Consider the following 20,595-nt stretch of genomic DNA (forward strand, 5'->3'; position numbering starts at 1 on the left):
CCTAAAGTTATAACTCTCTAATTTCAATTTGAGGATTAACTTCAATAACTCTACTCCTTTACAGCTCCATTACCCAACCCTTTCAGTTGTTGATGTTTCCACATGACATTTTTATACATTCTGTGCCTGAAACCTTAAAATAATAATAATTTTATAATTTTAAGTTTTATTTTTTTATTAACATATAATTTACTATATGTTTCCGGGGTACAGGTGTGTGATTATCGATCTTGCACAGCGCTCACCGCAACACATACCCTCCCCAGTGTCCATTACCCAGCCACCCGATCCCTCGCAGCCCCATCCACTCCAGCAATAATTCTTTTAAATGCATTAGTCTCTTAAATTATGGAGAAAACAAAATATGGAGTTACAAACTGAAGTTACAACAATATTAGCTTTTACAAATAATTGTTTTTTTAAAACTATTATTCTCTTAAATCATGTAGACAAAGTGGAGTTACAAATCATTGTTATAGTAATAATAGCTTTTATAATTCCCCGTGTTTTTACCTGTATTGCTGTCTTTCTTTTTTTAATTTCTTTTTTTAATTTAAATTCAACATGTAATATATCATTAGTTTTTGATGTAATGTTCAATAATTCATGAGTTAGGGGCACCTGGTGGCTCAGTGGATTAAGCTGCTGCCTTTGGCTCAGGTCATGATCTCAGGGTTCTGAGATCAAGCCCCACATCAGGCTCTCTGCTCAGCAGGGAGCTTGCTTCCTCCTCTCTCTCTGCCTACTTGTGAACTCTCTTTCTCTATCAAATAAATAAATAAAATCTTTTAAAAAAGTAATTCGTGAGTTGCATATAACAACTAGTGCTCATCACATCTTTATTTCTTTTTATGCCTTTGAATTTCTGAGTAATATCCTTTCATTTAACACTGCACCCTTAAACATTTCTGTCAAGGCAGGTCTAGTGGTAACAGACTCCTTCCATTTTTGTTTATCTGGGATTGTCTAAATTTTCCCCTCACTATTAAAAGACAGTTGTAATAGATATAGGATTATTGGTTGATAGTTTTTTCTTTTTAATGCTTTGACTATGTTGGCTGACTGCCTTCTGGCCCCCAAAGTTTCTGATGAGAAATCTGCTTATAGCCTTATGAGGATACCTTGTATATGATAAGTTGCTTCTCTCTTACTGCTTAAAGTTTAACTGTAATGTGTCTCAGTGTGGGTTTCTTTGAGTTCATTTTACTTGGAAATCTTTAAGCTTCTCGGAGATTTAAATTCATGTCCTTAATTAAATTTGGGAAGTTTTCAGCCATTATTTTGTCAAATATTTTCTCTTTCCAGTCTCTCTCTCCTTCTGGGACTCCCAAAAGGCATTTGTCTATCTGCCTGATGGTTTCCAGTCCCTTAGGCTCTGTTCACTTTTCATCAATGTTTCTTCTTTCTATTCCTCAGTCTTCATAATTTCCATTGTCCTATCTTCAAGTTGGCTGATTCTTTCTTCTGCCGCTTAAATCTGCCTTTGAATGCTCTAGTGATTATTCAATTTCATTTATTATATTTTTCAGTTCCACAGTTTTTTATGTGTTCTCTTTATTCATATTATCATTTTGTTCATACATGATTTTCTTAACCTTATCCACATCTTCCTTTAGTTCTTTGATCTTAAGACACTTAAAGTTTTTGTCTAGTTTATCTGCCATTGGTCTTTTTCAGGACAGTTTTCAGGGACAAAATTCAGTTTGATTTTTTTTTCCCCCTTTGAATGAGCCATGCTTTCCTGTTTCTTTGTATCTCTGGTGATTTTTTTTGTTGTTGTTGAAAACTGGACATTTGTATCCAGCGCTGTAAGTCTGGAGCTTTCTCCGTTTTCCCCAAGTTTGCTGTTTTTTGTTGTTTTGTTTGTTTGTTTTATTGTTGTAGGCTGTGTCTGTGGCAAGGATGAGCCACAAATGTAAACTTAAGTTCTTCTCAGAACCTTTTCTGAAACTTTCCCTGAACATGTATAGTCATCACTTTCTAATTTTCCCCACATATGTAGTAGTTTTAAAATGTCCTAGTCTTTTATATCTGCCTCCCAGAAGGAGAGAAAAGTAAAAAGAAGAAGAAAAAGGGGACTGACCCTTTAAAGTCCCTGAAAGTCGCCTAGAGGGGCTTTCAGCAATGGTGGAGGTACAACAAAAGTGGCCTCCACCTCTTCGTCCACACCTCTCTGATAGATAGTGACTTTGTTTTTAATCTTTCCCTCGATGGTTTTAGCTTCCATTAATAATCTTTGCCAAAAACAAATATTTCATTATAGGTTGTAAAGTAGTAATTTTTCAAATTCCATTATTTTTTTACATTTAGCAACAGATTTTCTTTTGTAAAAGAGTTTTCTCTTCTTTACCAACAGGGGCTCTTTAGTTACCCTAAGATGTATTTCCTACTGAAGGGGCAGAATAAATGCTTAATTGTATTCTTTTACCAATTTTCAAAGTTAGGAGTTGATGTTCTTGATTATCTCCAGTGGCAGAAAGTGAGCTTTTGCTTTGGCTTTTTCACTGTGAATCCATGGAATTTGCTATATTCTTAATGTTTCAATCAGATACAGTTGTTACTGTTTTAATGCCCACGTTATTCTCTGTTTGGCCAGTGGGAGCTCCCTTAAACTGATTTCTGTGTTCTTCTGATTCAACACTATTTGTCCTTGAACATTTCCTTGCTTTTATGTGCAACAAGATAGTTCTGGCTTACCCTAAAAATCCCCTATTCCTCAGTTTTATTACAGAAATAATTTATGAATATATCCTCATAAGAACTGTAGATAATCTTTGCAGTATGTTGAGTGAAGTATGAAGGCTTTCCATTAGTTCAGGTTGGTGAATATTCTTTGAGTCCTTTTCCTTTGCTTTTACCTATAAACTTGTATTGAAAGCACTTATATTTACATAAATATACACAGCTTTTTCGTGACTGTCTTTCGTTAACAAATGTTTCCTTCTCTTCCTAATTTGCTGTTTATCTTTATATTCTTGTTTGTGTCAGTCTTTTGTTTATAAGGAGTATATCAAGCCTTTCCTGTATGTCGCTTATCTGATTTCCAGCCATTTGTGTTTTGTCTTATGTTGTTTCTGTTTTATGATTAATTCTATCATGCCGTTCTTTTTGACCGGTGCTGCAGTAACCACGTATAAAGTAGTTAGAAAGTTTTATCTTTCCATCTCTTAACGTAACTCATCTCTGAAGACCCCGGTTTAAATAAGTGTACAAGTAAAGCATTAAGATGACTCCCATCGTTTCCCACATACCCCATTGGCTCGTGATCTTGAGGTCAAACTATCCCTTGGTTCTCATCAGCTATCTCTCTTCTATTCACAAGAGACTGTCTGGCAAAGACTTTGCCAGTTAGGGAAGTCACTCTGGTTAGAAAGCCCATGTTGATCCATGGTGACTGCCTCCCGTTTGGCCCAGCTCTAGCTTATGACCATATGACCTTAAAGAATCAAGAGCAAATTTTTCTTACAATAATTGAGAGAGCCCTTTTAATTTTTATCTTTTATTTTAGGTATCAGAAAACATGAAACTTAAGGAACTTTGTTCAGAAAGGAGAGTATTTTGTTGCATTTAGCTGTGGGAAATGTCCTTTTTTATCCTAGGGAAATTGGATTTTTAAAATTTTGTCTCTTTACAGCAAAACTTTGCCAGCTTCAGATTGCCTTTTCCCTTTTGTATGGTTTTTTGTAATGGTCACCAGAAGTTTTGACAGGAATGGAGGAAGAAAATGTTCATTTTCCCATTTTTTTCCTGTTTATTTCCTGTCATGGTAAAATGTTCAACTTTACCCCATCTCCATAGTCTCCAGAATCTCCCCATCACCCCCGCTTACTAGTACTTCACCCGGTGACAGTCCATTCAGACATTCAGACACCAGGTTTTGTGTTTCTTTTTTTTTTTGATGCCTCCTCTCCAGCCTCACTGCGGGGCTGACTCCCGTGCTGCCCCTTATCTTTCCAGAGCCATGAGGGGGCGCTGCTGTGTCGGACAGAGAAGATGAGGCTCCCTCCTTTGATCTCAGATACTTTCCCAGTCTGCCGTCTGCTTATTTTCCTATTTCCCTCCTTCCCACCTCCTCAGACACGTTTAACATAGTAACAATAATGGCAAACTTTTGAGTCTTAAATGATAGTCTTCTCGCAAAATGCGTTCTTTACATATTCGTGTCACTTAATTTTTTTCAACAGCCCTTTGGAATAAGGTTTTTTGTTGACTCAGGTTTGTTAATATCCTTGAGGACAGTTTTTGGTGCACAGAATTATTGAGGTTTCTAAAAATTAGTATTTGATTTCTTAAAGTTCCAAATCCCGAAACCTAGTTCTTCTTTTAGTCTGGTAATCCAGTTTATAAAAGTCAGTAGATTGTTTTTAAATTTGGGAAAATTTACCATTCTCTTTTAAAGGGCACATTAATGTTTGGCTAATGTTAATGGTAGTTAACATTTGGTTCCATTTACAGATGAAGTCCTACAAACATTTTAAATTGCATTTATAAATTTAATATATGCAGTTCCTTAAACATAACTTTTAAATTTCAAAACAAAGCCTTCCCTAGTTCTTAAAGAACTTCTGTGATAAATTTAAGAATTTGCTGAACCTCCAGTCCCTTAAAAATTAGTTACACTACTATTTATAAATTTCACATCCTAAGTTCAAATCTGTTTGGCATAAAAAAGCAACTTGGGCCAAATTCTCTTAATGTAAATATATAAAATACTAAATATGGACAGATTCCTTAATGCAAAAAATACAGAATTAATCCTGTATTTAATTCTCTTCAGTTTTTCTATACTTAATTCTAGATCTTTATGAATGAAAAAAATGAATTTCAAATACATTTGGAAGGTACTTTGTCAGTTGAAATATGAGCCAGGACTCCAACTAAATTCTCATCAGTCACGAACTTATAGGCAGAACCACTTTTTATTATCACTGGGTCTGTGCCCCTCAGATGGCTCAGACACATAGACACCGTGGATCCTGCTTGCACACCACCTAATTCTTTCTTCTCCTTGAGGAATTCTGCAGCTTTCAACCCGGGAGGATTGGACTTAGCTTTTGTTTTTTGTCTTTTGGGGATTTTTTGGACTTTTACTTTCACCTTTTACCTTTCAACATCTTTGAACATGATGGAATCCTGTGTACCTTTGTTTTTTTTATCTGAAAGGACCATAAATCTTTTTTTTTTTTAAGATTAGCGTGGGTCTGTTGGGGAGGTGGGGGTGGGGAGAGGAAGGGAGTGGGTGGGGGAGGGGCAGAGGGAGAAGCAGGCATGCCTGGGAACCAGGATCCTGGGATCATGACCTGAGCTGGAAGCAGACTGACTGAGCCACCCAGGCACCCATGAAGGACCCTAAATCTTGTATTAGGAGACGTTTTAGTTTAATTTTGAATAGCTTTCATGCTTGTTCTGGCATCAGTAGTAGTAGTAGCAGCGTAGAGATTAGGAACCTGGGGCTTGGAGCTTAAGCAGTGCCCAAGGTCCCATCCCGGTGACCAGGCCTGATTGCCAAGTCAGCTCCCTACCTTACAGCAGACCGCCTGCCCTCTCAGGGCCCCGCTGCCGTGTTACGCGCTCCTACTACTTTGCCTTGGGATATGCTTTTCCCCCAAGGACACCCTGGACAATTCTCCAGGTGCCTCTGTCCCCTTCCATTCTGTTTGTTTTCACGACTTGGCTTAAGCATCATCTCCTCCTTCTGCCTTGTCAGCCAGTTGCAGCCTCCCGAGCCGCAGAACTCAAGCCCCGGGGTTTTGTCCCTGGTGCACACCCTGTGTGTGCTCCCAGTGCTCTTCGTGTCACCAGCACCTACTTCAGTGCCTGTAGAATGGGCATTCAGTCAGTATTTTTTAATGAACTAATGAAGTTTTCATCTATTCTTTAGATAATAAAGGCTGCCATCTACAAATGGTTAGCTCACATGAGGCAGTGTTTTGAGGTAATGGAACTGGTTCGTATCCTGATCACATACACACATACAAAGGAGTCAACTGTGTTGTTTGTTAGTTAAAAAACAAAACAAAACAAAACTGTCGCACTTTCTGAGGGTTTAGGTGGGTTTTCACTTTTGTTTGTATAATAGAAATTGATATTAAATGTGCTCAGCAGGTTTTGTTTTGTTTTGTTTTGTTTTGTTTTGTTTTACATATGTATATGTGTGAATTCAAACACTAGGATCACAAAGTGCAGATTTTAAAAATTATTTCAGGGGCACCCGAGTGGCACAGTCACTTGAGTATCTGACTCTTGGTTTCGGCTCAGCTTGGCTGTCCGCTATGGACCGAATGTCAGGGTCGCGCGATGGAGCCCCGCATGGGCTCTGTCCTTAGTGGGGAGTCTGCTTAAGACTTCCTCTCCCGGGGCGCCTGGGTGGCTCAGTGGGTTAAAGCCTCTGCCTTCGGCTCAGGTCATGATCCCAGGGTCCTGGGATCGAGCCCCGCATCAGGCTGTCCGCTCCGCGGTTAGCCTGCTTCCTTCACCTCTCTCTCTCTCTGCCTGCCTCTCTGCCTACTTGTGATCTCTGTCTGTTAAATAAATAAATAAAATCTTAAAAAAAAAAAAAAAAGACTTCCTCTCCTGCTCCTCTGTTCCCCGACACTCCTGTGCTTTTGCTCTCTCTAAATAAGTCAATCTTAAAAATAGTTATTTCACAAACATGTATTGATTTTTGTGGCATTAAATGGTTTTATAAGAGATTTATCAATGTGTTTAACTAATTCTCTCCTTTCTGTTTCCCGTCTTCCAAGTTTTTGTCTGATGAGAAAAAAAAGTCAAGTCTATGAACTAACTACAATGATTAAAGAACATATTTTTTTCCCTATTATAGCTGTAAATACAGCACACTATTTCCCTATAGAAAGGAGGTATGATTGTTGATGGCTATAATAATTCTTGAATTGTATATTTTTCTGGCTAATGGTACATTAAACAGAAATAAAGCCATTTGACTTTTCAGATGTAAACGTGAAACCACTGATTTTGTGACAATATTTTCAAACTCAGACTTCGTATTTGATCTGGGAAGGAATAAGATGACTCCTAGTATAATTTTCCTGACAACAGCCCCTGCCATTTCTTACTGAAAACTGTTAGAACAGTGAGAGTACATATATTCTATTGTTGAAATTGAAGAGTAGGGGGTTACTCACAAGAGAGAGCACTTTGAGCGCTTTGCTGTAATGCTGTGTCTCTTGTTGGGAGAATGAAACTGGTAATGCCTTCCCAGACCCTTGACCTGCAAGGCTTGTAATTTGGTGTAGTGCCCACAGGGTGGCAGCAGAGACCTGCGTAAGAGCAAAGATGACCAAACCTGAGGGGGTTTGAGGGATTCTCTTGTTTTTTTGTTTTGTTTTGTTTCGTTCTGTTTGTTTTGTTAAGGGATGGTTAGACTATTCTTTCTCTTGTCCTCCCCCCCTTTTTTTAAGAAAAAAAGTTCCAAAAACCAACTAACAAGCTCTTTTGTCTTTATTAAAATATGTCAAGTTGACAGTGGCATAAAAATATTTTTGTAATGTGATATTTTCACAAAGATGTCCCTGTCGTATATGATAAGAATTGTGGCTTTCCCACCCTTTAAGAGTAGGGCAGTAATTATTTCAGACACCTCTGTTTTCAAGGGGAAGAAGAAAATTAAATCACGGGCACGGAGTTTATACTGGGACGAGCGCAGACAGTACTGTGGCTGTTGAAGAGTTCAGTTGAAGAGCTCAGAATTTAAGTACGGAGAATAAATGTTGATCCACACTGCCTGTGTAGAGCCATCTCTTTTGACATCAGTTAGGCTCAGGCTCGAATCTTACAACTACCCTTGACCGCTTGGGGTGAAAGGAGCAGGTAAACCAGACAAAGCCAAGTTCAGCAGCGTTCATGTGTACGGGTGCGCGGGGGTTCCGATAGGTTAAGGTGGGTCTGAGGATAGTACAAGAATGTTTAATGCTTATTTGGGCCACATTTATGGGAAAATGGTGAGGACTATTTACTAGCATAGGAAAGTATTACGGGCGATGGTGTTTGTCCTCCTTGAGCGGTCTACACAGTCTGTCTTCAGCTCAGCAAAGGTTGAATAATTCATCTTCAGGAAAGCATTGCCTTTATCACGAAGTCAGATAGAGTTTTCTTCCAGATTGCATCATTACCGACGTCGGATTGCCCCGGCACCGGGTGCTCGAGTTTGGGTACTGCCATGGGAATGGAGCGGCCTCTGCCCCGCCCGGTTTCTGTGAAACCCCAGCACATCCCCGCTCCGACATGAGCCTCTCCGGGAAGGGAGACGCTGTTCTGCTCCTCTCTTCCCTGTGGCCGCCGCCACTTTCTGCCCTTGGGCTCCCCTTCCTTCTCTTTCTGGTCCCGTCATTCACCTCTCCTCTGGCGCCTGCTTTCTCTCCTCACCTCCTCTTTCCCCCTTTTCCTCTCTGGGCACTTCTTCCCCCGCCTTCTCACTTCCCCTCCCCTTGAGAGAGACGGCCCTCCTCCCCAGTCGTGTGGCCCCGGAGGGCCAAGGTCCTGCGCTGAGGTACAGGCAACGTGTGTATGTTTTGTTTTAATTTTTATTTTTCATTGACATATAATGTAGCATTAGCCCCAGGGGTGCAGGTCTGTGAATCATCAGGCTTACTCGCTTCATAGCACTCACCATAGCACATACCCCCCCCAATGTCCATCACCCCAGCCCCCCTCTAACGTGTGTATGTGTATCTTCCATCACTGTCGGGTTACTGAGAATTCTACGCCAGTTAGAGATGTGAGATCAGTTACTGGAATAACTCAAACACAGCCTAATCCCACAGTGTCCTCAGTCAGCAGGCGTTTATGGAAAGGAGGTACCGATGCCAGGACCCCGGGTTCGTGCCTCCTGTTAGTCTTCAGCACGCCCCCGGGTCACAGATGACTGTGGGAAGGAGAGCTGACCAGACGCTGCTGTAAATTAAGCGAATCCCAGTCTGCAGTCTGGCCCTGGCGCCGGTGAATATCCTGGCCCTCCATAGTCTCACTTGTGTTATTATCTTTAAAATTGGGAAGAACTGAGTTTCTTAAGCCCCTGCATTTTGGAAGGTTCTTTCTTAAATCTCTGTCTACTGCTTCTTTCAAGTTGTTTTACCTCCCTCTATGCTTGTTGAAAATCTCTTTGAGGACAGAGAGGCCATATCCTCTAAATGTCTTTGTACATTTGCGGTACTCACCCTGTGCCTGCTACAGGCCCCAGTGCCTAATGAGGGATTGCCGTTTAGAAATTAACTAAATGCAGTGTCATTTTGTCTGCATTGGATTTTTTTTTCCCTTTAAACCCTGCTACATCTAGTTTCTTGGCTGGTAGATCTTGGGTATTTATAACCATTATGTTTCTGTGCCGTGCATAGGGACAGTGTGCCATTAGGCTACGATGAGAATGAATGGACATTTTGTCACCACCTCACTTGTAATTCCGTGACTGTCTTAAATCCTAGAGGTTGGGATGCGGAGGAAGTCACTTGAAGCAGGTCATTGTCTACCAGGGGAAAGGGACACGTGTGTCTGGCTACCATGAAGGAGCTTGGACATGCCACTTTTTGGATTTTTTAGAACAGTCACAGAATTTTTTTCCTCCATGTGGATTTGGGCCTCTTGCCCATTTGGTAAATGGAACATGTTAAAGTTTTCTTTGAATTCTGCGATATGTAGATGCACAGAACTTTAATGTTCCTTCCTCAGAAAACTTGCTCTATTGAATTGAGTATCAAGTGGTGTTGAATGCAGGGGGAAGGGGCGCCTGGGAGGCTCAGTCCCTTAAGCACCTGCCTTTGGCTCAGGTCATGATCCCTGGATCTTGGGATCAGGCCCTACGTCCGGCTCCGTGCTTCTCCCTCTGCCTGTTGCTTCCCCTGTGTGCGCGCTCTCTCTCTCTCTCTCTCTCTCTCTGTCAAATAAATAAATAAAATCTTAAAAAAAAAATAAATGTGAGGTGAATACTTTTCCTACCTTTATATTGAAAAATTAACTCTCACAAGCATGTATGTACGACGCATACCTCTCGGTTTTGTTTTGTGCATGGATTACGGCCTCGGTCTCCCTATGACCCTTTCTCAATCTTCTCATTCCTTCTCTTGAGAAATACATGCCTTATCTCTGTAATCCTGCATCCTGTGAGTCTTTACCAGTGTGTGCTTTTCATGTAATTATAGGACTTCAGGATGCCAGTCTGTAGGTGCTAGCGTACAGCAACCGTGTGCGACGTGGCCTTACTTTCCCGGGAGATGTTCCATTTTCTCTCCCGGCCCTTTCCTCTCCCACTTCCTTCCTTCCACCTACCCCAAGTTTTTGGTTTGTTTTTTGTTGAATCTTTCCATGGATCGGTCCCTTAGTAACCCTTTCTACTCTGATTCAGCTAGTCCAAACCTGGAATCTTGCCTAAATTCCGGGTTACACACTTAGAGATGCCCTCTTGCGCCATCGTTGTCACTAAGCCAGTCTCGCTGCATGTCTGTGGAAAACGCTACGGAGGCCAATCCTAGGTTCCCATCCCCAGCGCTACCATGGTAGCCACAGCCCAGAAAATGGCAAATGGGACCTGCAAAGTAATGGATCTCGCATCACTGTGGATCTGTTTCTGCCTGTGTCTGCCTTCCCCATTTGTTCAGTTCGGTTGTCTTTTCGATGTGGTCGTGTAAAATAAATTGTCATGACTCTAGCTGGTTTCATTACATTGTCGACATTGAAAATATGCTAGGACCGGAGTGGCTCAGTCAGTTAAAGCATCTGCCTTTGGCACAGGTCATGATCTCAGGGTCCTGGGATCAAGTCCCGCTTTGGGCTCTCTGCTCAGCGGGGAGCCTGCTTGTGTTCTCTCTCTCTCTCTGTCAAATAAATAAAATCTTTTTAAAAAAAGAAAAGAAAATATGCTGGGACCATAAAAGCAGATGATGATAAATAATGAAACGTGATTTTTAACTAGCAGAAAAAGGGAATCCATAAAATCTGTTTGGTACAGCAAATCAGTTTTGAGATTGAGAATATAGACTCCAGGGTAACATCTTTGTTCTGATTGCTCTAATGGAAATAGCACAGATTGAGTGCCTTTAACAATAGAGGAATGTTTTCTTATAATTCTGGAGTTTGGGGTGCCTGGGTGGCTCAGTGGGTTAAAGCCACTGCCTTCGGCTCAGGTCATGGTCTCAGGGTCCTGGGATCGAGTCCCACATCGGGCTCTCTGCTCAGCAGGGAGCCTGCTTCCCTCTCTTTCTCTCTCTCTCTCTCTCTCTGCCTCTCCATCTACTTGTGATCTCTCTCTGTCAAATAAATAAATAAAATCTTAGAAAAAAAATAATAATTCTGGAGTTTGGGAAGTCAAGTATCAAAGTGTTGGCAAGATTGGTTTCTTCCATCCTTGGCGTTAGCTGGGCGTTTTCCTACAGGGTCTTCCCTCCGTGCCTGTCTGTGACCGGACACCTCTCCTGAGAAGAACTGTCAGCCATATTGGATCAGAGGCCCGCCCCAATGACCCCATTTACCTTAATCACCTCTGTAAAGGCCTTATCTCCAAGGCCTTGTATCCTGTTGTATACTGAGGGATTAGGGTTTCAACACATGAATTCTGAGGGGACGTAATTCAGCCCAGAACAGTGAGGTAATTTTTAGGCACAGTCTTTGCTGAAGAAGGGAAAACTCAAATCCATCCTCTGGTGAATGAAACCTGCTCTAGCGCCCAGTCCGCCTCAGAGGTCGCAGACCGTTCAGCTCTTTCCTGGGGCAGACATGTGCCGGCCACTGCCCACTGCCTCACACGCATGACTCAGGCTCAGACTCTCCCGCCCTCTGAGTGTCACCTGTGTGGGGTATTTGGGAAGCTATGATGACGGAAGGAGAAGGGGTTGTCCCCATCTGGTCCAGAGCTCCAGATGGGACCACTGTTCCTCCAACAAGGTGTCCCCCCTGCTCTGCCAGGGGCCACTCCTCAGTCCACTGTTGTCCCCAACTGGGAGGACCCCGTCAGCTGCAGTCCTTGTGGTGAAGTCTGGCGGCTCCTAGAAGCCTTCTCAGAGGGGACAGATCAGACCTCTTTGTGGCCTTGTCCCCTGCCCCATCTGAAGAGAGGTGAGGGCACTGATCCCATCATGAGGTCTCTCCCCGATGACCTGTCTTCCAAACCCCATCTCCAATACCATATTCCATGGGGGGGTTCCCGTATATGAATTTTGGCAGGGGGCGGGGCGGGGAGGTGGACACTAACTTTCAGTCCATAGCAGAGAGCGAACCTTTGAACAACCTAATTACAAGAGAATCCGGCTTCCGTGGGTTGTGAACTGATGCCAGTGGAGACACTGAAGACATCCAGTGCGGGCTGCGAAACGCTCGCGGCTCGGCCCGGTGGCCTGATGATGTCCGGGGGAGGCCCCGTGCGCGGCGCAGCTCCGGGGGGCGGCGTGGGGGTGGTGTGCGAGCGCTCGGAGCGGGGGAGCCGGCGGCTGGCGGGGCGCGGAGAGGAGCCGCTTCAAGGGCTCCGCGGGAGCGTCTCTGCAGCGAAGCCAGCTTTGTCCCTGGAGCAGCACATCTCGCAGGCAGGAATTACCCCCTCTCTGGGCGCCGCTGCTTTCCTTTTCCGTTTAATGGTTGCGGCTGTCGTCAGGCTCCCCCTCACCCTCCTGGAAGGGCGTCTGGTGACCGGCTGATGTTTCTCTCCGTCGGACTGCCGCCGGCCCTTGCCTTAGCCACCCAGGTTACCGCGTTGTGCCCTGAGAAAACTGTCTGAGTGGGGACCACGAGGAGATTCCCAAGTGCAGGTTTTCTTTGATATAGACCTTTATATCTTCCTGATCGTTTGTTTGTTGGTATTGCCCGCCTACAAGGGAGAAGGAATTCCTGTGTTTTTTTGGGACACAGTGGATAACTATTTGTAGAGCTGGTGAAAGCTTTTTGGGGGACACAGATTCTGATTTTATTTTTGTTGCTGGTTTTTTAACCCAGTAGGCTAAATAACTCCTTGTGAATATTCTGGACTCGGGGTGCTTTTGGCTTTGGAGTCCCCTTCTTTACCTTGATTCTAGCTGTTTCTTACGAGGCTGGTTAAACACTGAACTGGAATTGCCTCAGACTATTTCACAGACAGACATGGACAACTTGTTTTATTTTATTTTATTTCATTTGTCAGAGAGAGAGAGAGCATGAGCAGGGAGAGAGCAGGCAGAGGGAGAAGCAGGCGTCCTGCTGAGCAAGGAGCCTGACGTGGTACTCGATCCCAGGACTCTGGGATCCTGACCTGAGCCCAAGGAGGATGCTTAACCTACTGAAGCCCCCAGTCATTCCAACATGGACAACCTTTAAAGTTTGGGTTATCACTTAAAATATTGTGTCCACATACCATACAATGTCTTTTTTATAAAAAGATAGAAGAGGGACGCCTGGGTGGCTCAGTTGGTTAAGCGGCTGCCTTCGGCTCAGGTCATGATCCCAGCGTCCTGGGATCGAGTCCCACATCGGGCTCCTTGCTCGGCAGGGAGCCTGCTTCTCCCTCTGCCTCTGCCTGCCATTCTGTCTGCCTGTGCTTGCTCTCTGTCTGATAAATAAATAAAATCTTTAAAAAAAAAAAGATAGAAGAACAAGGATGCCTGGGTGACTCAGTTGGTTAAGCATCTGCCTTCAGCTCAGGTCATGATCCCAGGGTCCTGGGATTGAGTCCTACATTAGGCTCCCTGCTCAGGGTGGGGTGGGCCGGGGGAGCCTGCTTCTCCCCTCTGCCTACCACTCCTCTGCTTGTATACTCTCTCTCTCTCTGGCAAATAAATAGATAAAACCTTAAAAAAAAAAAAAAAAAAAAGATAGGAGAACACTATTGGTCGCACCCTCTGTCACTGAGCAGTATCTTCCAGTCCCCAGGGCCCCCGTGGTCCATTCATCTCTTAGCCCATGCCTAGCACAGGAGCAAGTGTGTGGCCCTGACCTGACGGTATACGCAAGAAGCAGCGCCTTCTCTTGCCTTCCATCCAGAGGGCTCTGCAGTCAGCTCTGGGTTTGAACTGTGTGTCTGCCACTTACCAGCTGGGAGCCCCTGAGCGAGTTCACTTCTGCCTCCATTTCCTCCTCTCTCGAGTGAGATCACAGTGGTGACCTCAGTCATGTGCCTATTGCTGAATGCTGTATGGACAGCTTTTTGAGCAGTGGCTAACACATGGTAAGTGCGTGATGAATATTAGCCATTATTGTTACTGTTATCAACACTAATTATTACATAACCCAAGTCCCACCAAGGTGAACTTGGTAAGATAGGTATCAGATGATGTCACTCGCCGAAAAGCCCTTAGTAGATTGCGGTTAACTTAGGAAGAAATTCAGAATCTGTACCGTGGTCTTCAGGGCCATGTGTGATGTGACTCTGTTCCTCCAGCCTCGCCCCAGTGTTCTCTCCCCCTCAAGGCACAGGGCGCCCTTGCTCTTGCCCGAGCTCTGCCCTGCTCGGCCCCGGCCCACCCCACATCACTCTGTCTTCTCCTGGTGCTTCTAGGACTGTCTTCCTAGCTCGGCACAACCAGCATACGCTCCAGGAGGACAGGACTTCATCCTTTGTGTCCCCTCTGGATGGCCAGCTCCCCAAGCAGTGCCTGGCACGTTGTAGTTGCTCGGTACATCCATATTAATAGAGACATGAGCAACACAACCTGTAATTGCCAGTTCACTGGGCGGGCTTTCAAATGTGCAAAATACAGGGTCTGTGCAAATATTGCCAAAGTAAAGTTAGATTCAGTTAAAATCATCAAAAGGATCTCTGGAGTTTAATTAATGTGACATAAATGGCAGAGCTGGAACGAAACCACCGGGTCCTGGTTCTCATCCAGTGTCTGCCACAAAAGATCACACAGGGGCCACCTGGGTGGCTCAGTCACTGCGCGTCTGCCTTCGGCTCAGGTTATGGTCCCGGGATCCTGGGATCGAGCCCCACATCGGGCTCCCTTGCTCAACAGAGAGCCTGCTTCTCCCTTTCCCTCTGCCTGCTTCTCCCTCTGCTTATGCTCTCTCTGTCAAATAAGTGAATAAAATGTTTAAAAAAAAAAAAAAAAGAGATCTCCCAGCTGCTCTGAGACTCTGCTTCCCACCTCTAAGCTACAGGCAGAACTAGCTCTCCAGCCCTCGGACTCTGCACAGCTGCCCAGCCGAGGGAAGAGGAAAAAGGGGTGACTTTCCACTTTGATCAGAGCAGCTATGTTTATATTTTCTCTATATATTGGGGCTTCATATGGAATTCAGTGTGAAAATAAAAGGGTCTGCTTTTAAAAAGTGTAAAGACTATTGGATTAGAAGAGCACAAAGGTAGGGGCGCCGCGGGGGTGCGCCAGGGGGCTCCAACTGTTGGTCCTCAGCTCAGGTCTTGATCTCAGGGTCGTGGGCTCAAACCCTGCACTGGGCTCCATGGCCAGCCCAGCGTGGAGCCTGCTTAGAAAAAAAGGAAAAGGAAAAAGAAAAGAGCACAAAGGTCATTTTTAGCTTAATAAGTCTGATTCCTGTAGCTAAATTCCTTAAAGGATATTGTTTCTTCATCACTCTGTTCTCCAACCCCCAAAGAAAAGTTCACTGAATATTTTTTTAAAAAAATCTTAGAAGTAGATATGCAGGGAAATGACAAAATTATTATCATCCAGACCGTGAGCTACGTGAAAATAAAGACCGTGTCTATTTGCTCACGTCTCGTGGGTGCATCACGTAGCACATGCCTACACCGAGCTCACCCGGTCGGTGTTCCGGGCGGTGGCGGCGGGAAGAGAGCGGCCACATACTGTTAAGTGAGACCCGTGTTCTGTGAAATGTGAAAAATGTGTTTTAAGCCATGGAATGTTTACAAACGGAGTCCGTCGTTTCTTCAGGATGATATTTACTGGATATCTACGTTACTATTTTCCATGTTTTAATTTTTTTAAACTCTTTGAAGTTTTGTATTTTACTTCCAGTAGAGTTACCGTACGGCGCTATATTAGCTTCAGGTGTACAGTTTCCAGCAGGGCCGTGTATGACCTGTGCGCACCGTAACGAATGTGCTGGTAATCCCGGCTCTTGTGCCCCACCCGCCGCCCCTGTGGGAGCCAGCAGTTTGTTCTCTGCGGTGAAGAATCTGCCTTGGTTTCTCCTCTGCTAATAGTCACAGTTTTACTTCTTCCTTGCCAATGTGAATGCCATTTATTCCTTTTTCTTGTGTGACTGTGGCTAGGACTTCAAGTATTGTGTTGAATCAAAGTCTTGAGCCTGAACATCCTAAAACTGTTTACCGAAAGACCAGTATATTGTACCTTCCTTTAGTTCTTCGTTAATTTTTTTCAAGATTTTATTATTTATTTGGCAAACATCACAAGTAGGCAGAGAGGCAGGCAGAGAGAGAGGAGGAAGCAGGCTCCCTGCTGAGCAGAGCCCAATGCGGGGCTCGATCCCAGGACCCTGAGATCATGACCTGAGCTGAAGGCAGAGGCTTTAGCCCTCTGAGCCTCCCAGGCACCCCTCTTCATTAATTTTCTGATGTTCATTATGTAAAATGTAAAACTAAAAGTAGTCAGTATGATTTTCTTTCTTTTTCTAATTTTTTTTTGCTTTTTTGCATTTGCACTAGGATATTTTAGAGTTAAAAACTTTGAGATGGAGTACTATTTCTTTTCATCATGAAGTCCTCTGGCGGGTACTTGAGAGAATAATAATAATAGTAAATAATAAGCTGTTTTGGGACAACGTTGAGACTACATTTGGTTATTCCCTGCCTTTTCAATTTTTCAGACCTGCCTAAGGTTGATAGGAGAGGTTTTACTGATTTCAAAACCATTTTAGTGGAGGTAGATTAAAGCAAAAGTAACATAATGGTAAGATATTGAACTACTGACCTGCACGATTGTTTTGGTAATAAAAAGAGAATGAGTATCAGCTTTGCATTCTTGAAAAAGCAAGTAACAATAGATCTTTTTTCTTTTTTTAAGATTTTATTCATTTACTTGACAGACAGAGATCACAAGTAGGCAGAGAGGCAGGCGGGGGGAAAGGGGCCAGGAAGCAGGCTCCCTGCTGAGCAGAGAGCCCTATGCGGGGCTTGATCCCAGCACCCTGGGATCATGACCCAAGCTGAAGGCAGAGGCTTAACCCATTGAGCCACCCAGGTGGCCACCCAGCAACAATAGATCTTAAAAAAAAAAAAAAAAAAACCAAGAATCATGCGTTTCATCATTGTATAAACCTTACTCATTAGTTCATAAAATATTTCCACCTGCCTGCCATGTAAAAAGATTTTCAGTTTTGCTGTGTTTTAGTATCAGTTTCTCTAAATAATGCTTCTTCTAGTGGTGCCTGGGTGGCTCAGTGGGTTAAAGCCTCTGCCTCTGGCTCAGGTCATGGTCCAGGGTCCTGGGATCGAGCCCCACTAACTCTGCTCAGCGGGAAGCCTGCTTTCCCCTCCTGGTCTGCCTGCCTCTTTGCCTGCTTGTGATCTCTCTCTCTCTCTGTCAAATAAATAAAATCTTTAAAAAAAAAAAAAATAAATAGTGCTGCTTCTAAACCCATACAATCCTGTGGCGTGTAGATACGTGTGCACATACGAAAAGCATGCAGTTGTTCTGTTGTGGTTCTTACATTTGATACCATTTACTCCTATATCTATTTTACTTATGAATCTATCTTTCTCTTTAGGGAAAGAGGATGAGTATCCGAAGAAACCTTTGGGACAGCTGCCACCTGAATCTGCTTGCATCAGTCACCTGAGCAATGGACAGAGAAGTGTGGGCAGGCCAAGTCCCCATACGAGCAGCAGAAGAGGAAGCGGCTCATCACCTCACAAAAAGCACGAGCCTTCCCCTCTCCACGCGAGCAGGACTGGTACACCAGAACGAGTAAGAGCGCTGAGACGGAAATCAGAAGATGAAGACAGTAAAAAGCTTCAAGATGAAGCAGATCTTCAAAGAAAACCTCCATCAGGTCCACAGGACAGTTCCAGGCAGTACAATCACGCAGCTGCTAACCAGAATAGCAATGCCATGTCCAATACCAGGAAGGAATTTGTGCCCAAGTGGAACAAACCGTCAGATACTTCAGCTGTTGAAAAAACTGCCAAATACGCCATCGAAGGCAAAAGTAGGTCAGGACACCCGGCACTCACCGTTTCCATCCCAAGTTCTGCTGACCCTCGGGTATCAAACGTGAGGCAGAAGATGAAGGTTTTGGATGCCGATGAAGGGAAGCGGGGCTCTAACGCGTCCCAGTACGACAACGTACCTGAAAATGACAACAGCGCTTCTATCGAAGAGGCACTAGAAAGAGCCTACTCCCAAAGTCCACGGAACGTGGTTTACTCTCACAGCCCAAGGAAGTACGTGGAGCCAAGTTCTAGTCCATCGCGAGTATCAAACAAGTTTACTTTTAAAGTGCAGCCTGCAGGTTACGCAAAATACCCACCTCCGCTGGACGGCGAGGATCGCAGGACAGTGCCGCCGCCGTCCTACAGTAACCCCCCCGTTTACCACGGCAGTTCTCCCAGACACATCCCTGCTGCTAACAGCAGCTTCGCCTCTCCGCCGTCTGCCCACGGGACTCAAGTGCATCCTTCCCGGAGACCTTATGGTTCGACTCTTTCAGTCAATATTTCTCCAGAGAAGTCGCACGGCCGCCCGCTCCCTGTCGTGCTGCCCTCCAGCCGCGTAGAAGTCCTTCCCATTGATCCTGGCGTCGGGGGGTACGCAGGCAATCCAGAGTCGCCAAAGAATGGACAGTTCATCATTCCTCCAGTGGATTATCTGCCGGATAACAGAAAGTGGTCGGAGGTCAGTTACACCTACAGACCCGAGACTCATGGACCGTTGTGGACTCAAGACACTAACCGGGGCCACTTGAGCAACTTACCAAAATATTCCACCTTCCAGCACGTTCCCTTCCAGGACCACAGCCTGCCGGCGGTTTCAGTGGACAGTCCAGTGCGATACAGAACTTCCCCAGGCTTAGAAGACACCGGCTCCTCTGGCTGCCAGTATTCAGGGCCCTCACCTCCAGTGTACCACTACAGAAATCGCGATGGACTTTCTATTCAAGAATCAGTATTGCTGTGAGAATTTATCTGTACTTGGTAAAGACAGGAGACTAGAAACCATTTGAAACCTACATTGATATGTTTATAATTGCCAAAGCAGTATTTTATACTATTGTAAACATCTTGCAGAGCTGCGGCGTCTGCTGATGCTAGGAATATATAGGAGCCTTTGAGCCCACGTAGATGTGGTTTGTGATGACCATTTTTGACTGCAGCATCACTGAACCTGTTGAACTGAATTCAACCCAGAAACGTAGCAATAGCATTTAGGGATGCACACATAATGATAATTCGGGACTCAGTTTCACTTACATCTTCCTCCAGAACCTGAGCATTTTTGCGCCATTAGCCCATCCTGTTCTGAGTAACGTTACAGAGCACTGAGAAACTGTGTAGAATAGATACTTTCAAGGCTATATGTAGTGTGCGTGTCTTTCAGTAGATACCAAAAAGCCTACAGGCACACACATTTGAACACAGAACTAAAGAAACTAATTTTAAAAAATTAATTTCAATCTACGTCCGTGGAATAATTTACTATTCTTTCTTTCCTTAACTTGTCTTCCAGCCAAGCTTTTTGGTTTTTGTTTTTTTCTTTTTCTCCCTTATATTTTTCACCCAGATCCTAGAGTGCCGTCAGGGTTTGCCCCACCTTCATTCAGCTTCTCTGCAGTTGTGGCCATTTTCTTTCCTTCTGAAAATTAAAGACGCTGGAGAGAAAAGCTCGCCACTGAATGGTGCTTAAACACTGGGGCACAGAACAGGCTCCTTTGACATCGTTTGATAGCAGGCTTAATGCTGTGGTCGCTTCTTACTTCTGCCCTGTAAATTCCTGCAGGGCCCGGGCTGTTGACTTACTTGAGCTTTTCCTGGCACTCTTTCTTTAAAGGTGGTAATCAAGGGATATGGCTGCACTTAGACCATTAAATTATCATTGTGTAAACTTGTAAAAAATGATCCTAATTATTAGTAAGGAGTCTAAGGTTTTAATCTTTATAAAAATAGTGTGACTTTCATACTTCTAAAAATCTTTTTTTTTTTTCTTTTGCAGTGAGAACAAATTCAGGTTCATGGTTAAAAATTAGCAACGTCTTTCAAAAACAGTCTATTACACTACAATTACCAAAACACAGGGACAGTTTTAGGCATCCCCAGAAAGTCTGACTTTGTGTTTAATTGGAGAGCTTATCCTCAACATGCTTTCCTCGTGTTTGAACAAGGACAAGAGTAGAAAACCTAACACCACGGGCTCTTCCGGTTGCAAGTTGGGGCTTTAAACTTTCAAGGTACCGAAGTATGTCTTTTCAGATGAGAGTAACATTTGTTTAGCTAGTGAATGTGACAATATTTTTTATGTATATAATGAGTCTAATGTAATTTTAATCAACTTGGTAATGATGTTATTAAACAGCAAAACAAATGGCCGTGTGTCAGCAGCTCAGCTCGCTGCTGAAGCATGTACAAAGCCCTGCTCTCACTGGGCCTCCGTTCAGATCATGTGGAGGCTTAGAAAGAATTGTCCATCGGACGTGTAGCTGAGGATGTTAATTCCAGTTTTTAAACCATGATTCTGTGACTCGTAATAAACC

At 43.9% G+C, this 20,595-nt stretch overlaps 1 protein-coding gene across 4 annotated transcripts in view; it reads left to right on the plus strand.

Moving 5' to 3' along the window:
- USP6NL (USP6 N-terminal like) overlaps positions 1 to 20,101 on the plus strand; it is a 148,420-nt gene extending 128,319 nt beyond the window's left edge. For all 4 annotated transcript variants that reach the window (XM_032349777.1, XM_032349776.1, XM_032349774.1 and 1 more), the window contains exon 14: positions 17,617 to 20,101. In XM_032349777.1, the coding sequence (XP_032205668.1) occupies positions 17,617 to 19,025 (1,409 nt within the window). In that variant the 3' untranslated portion in view covers positions 19,026 to 20,101. The remainder of the gene's footprint in view (positions 1 to 17,616) is intronic.
- Positions 20,102 to 20,595: the final 494 nt, after the last annotated feature.

The sequence above is a fragment of the Mustela erminea genome, chromosome 6 (genome assembly GCF_009829155.1).
Source record: "Mustela erminea isolate mMusErm1 chromosome 6, mMusErm1.Pri, whole genome shotgun sequence".
Lineage (NCBI taxonomy): Eukaryota > Metazoa > Chordata > Mammalia > Carnivora > Mustelidae > Mustela > Mustela erminea.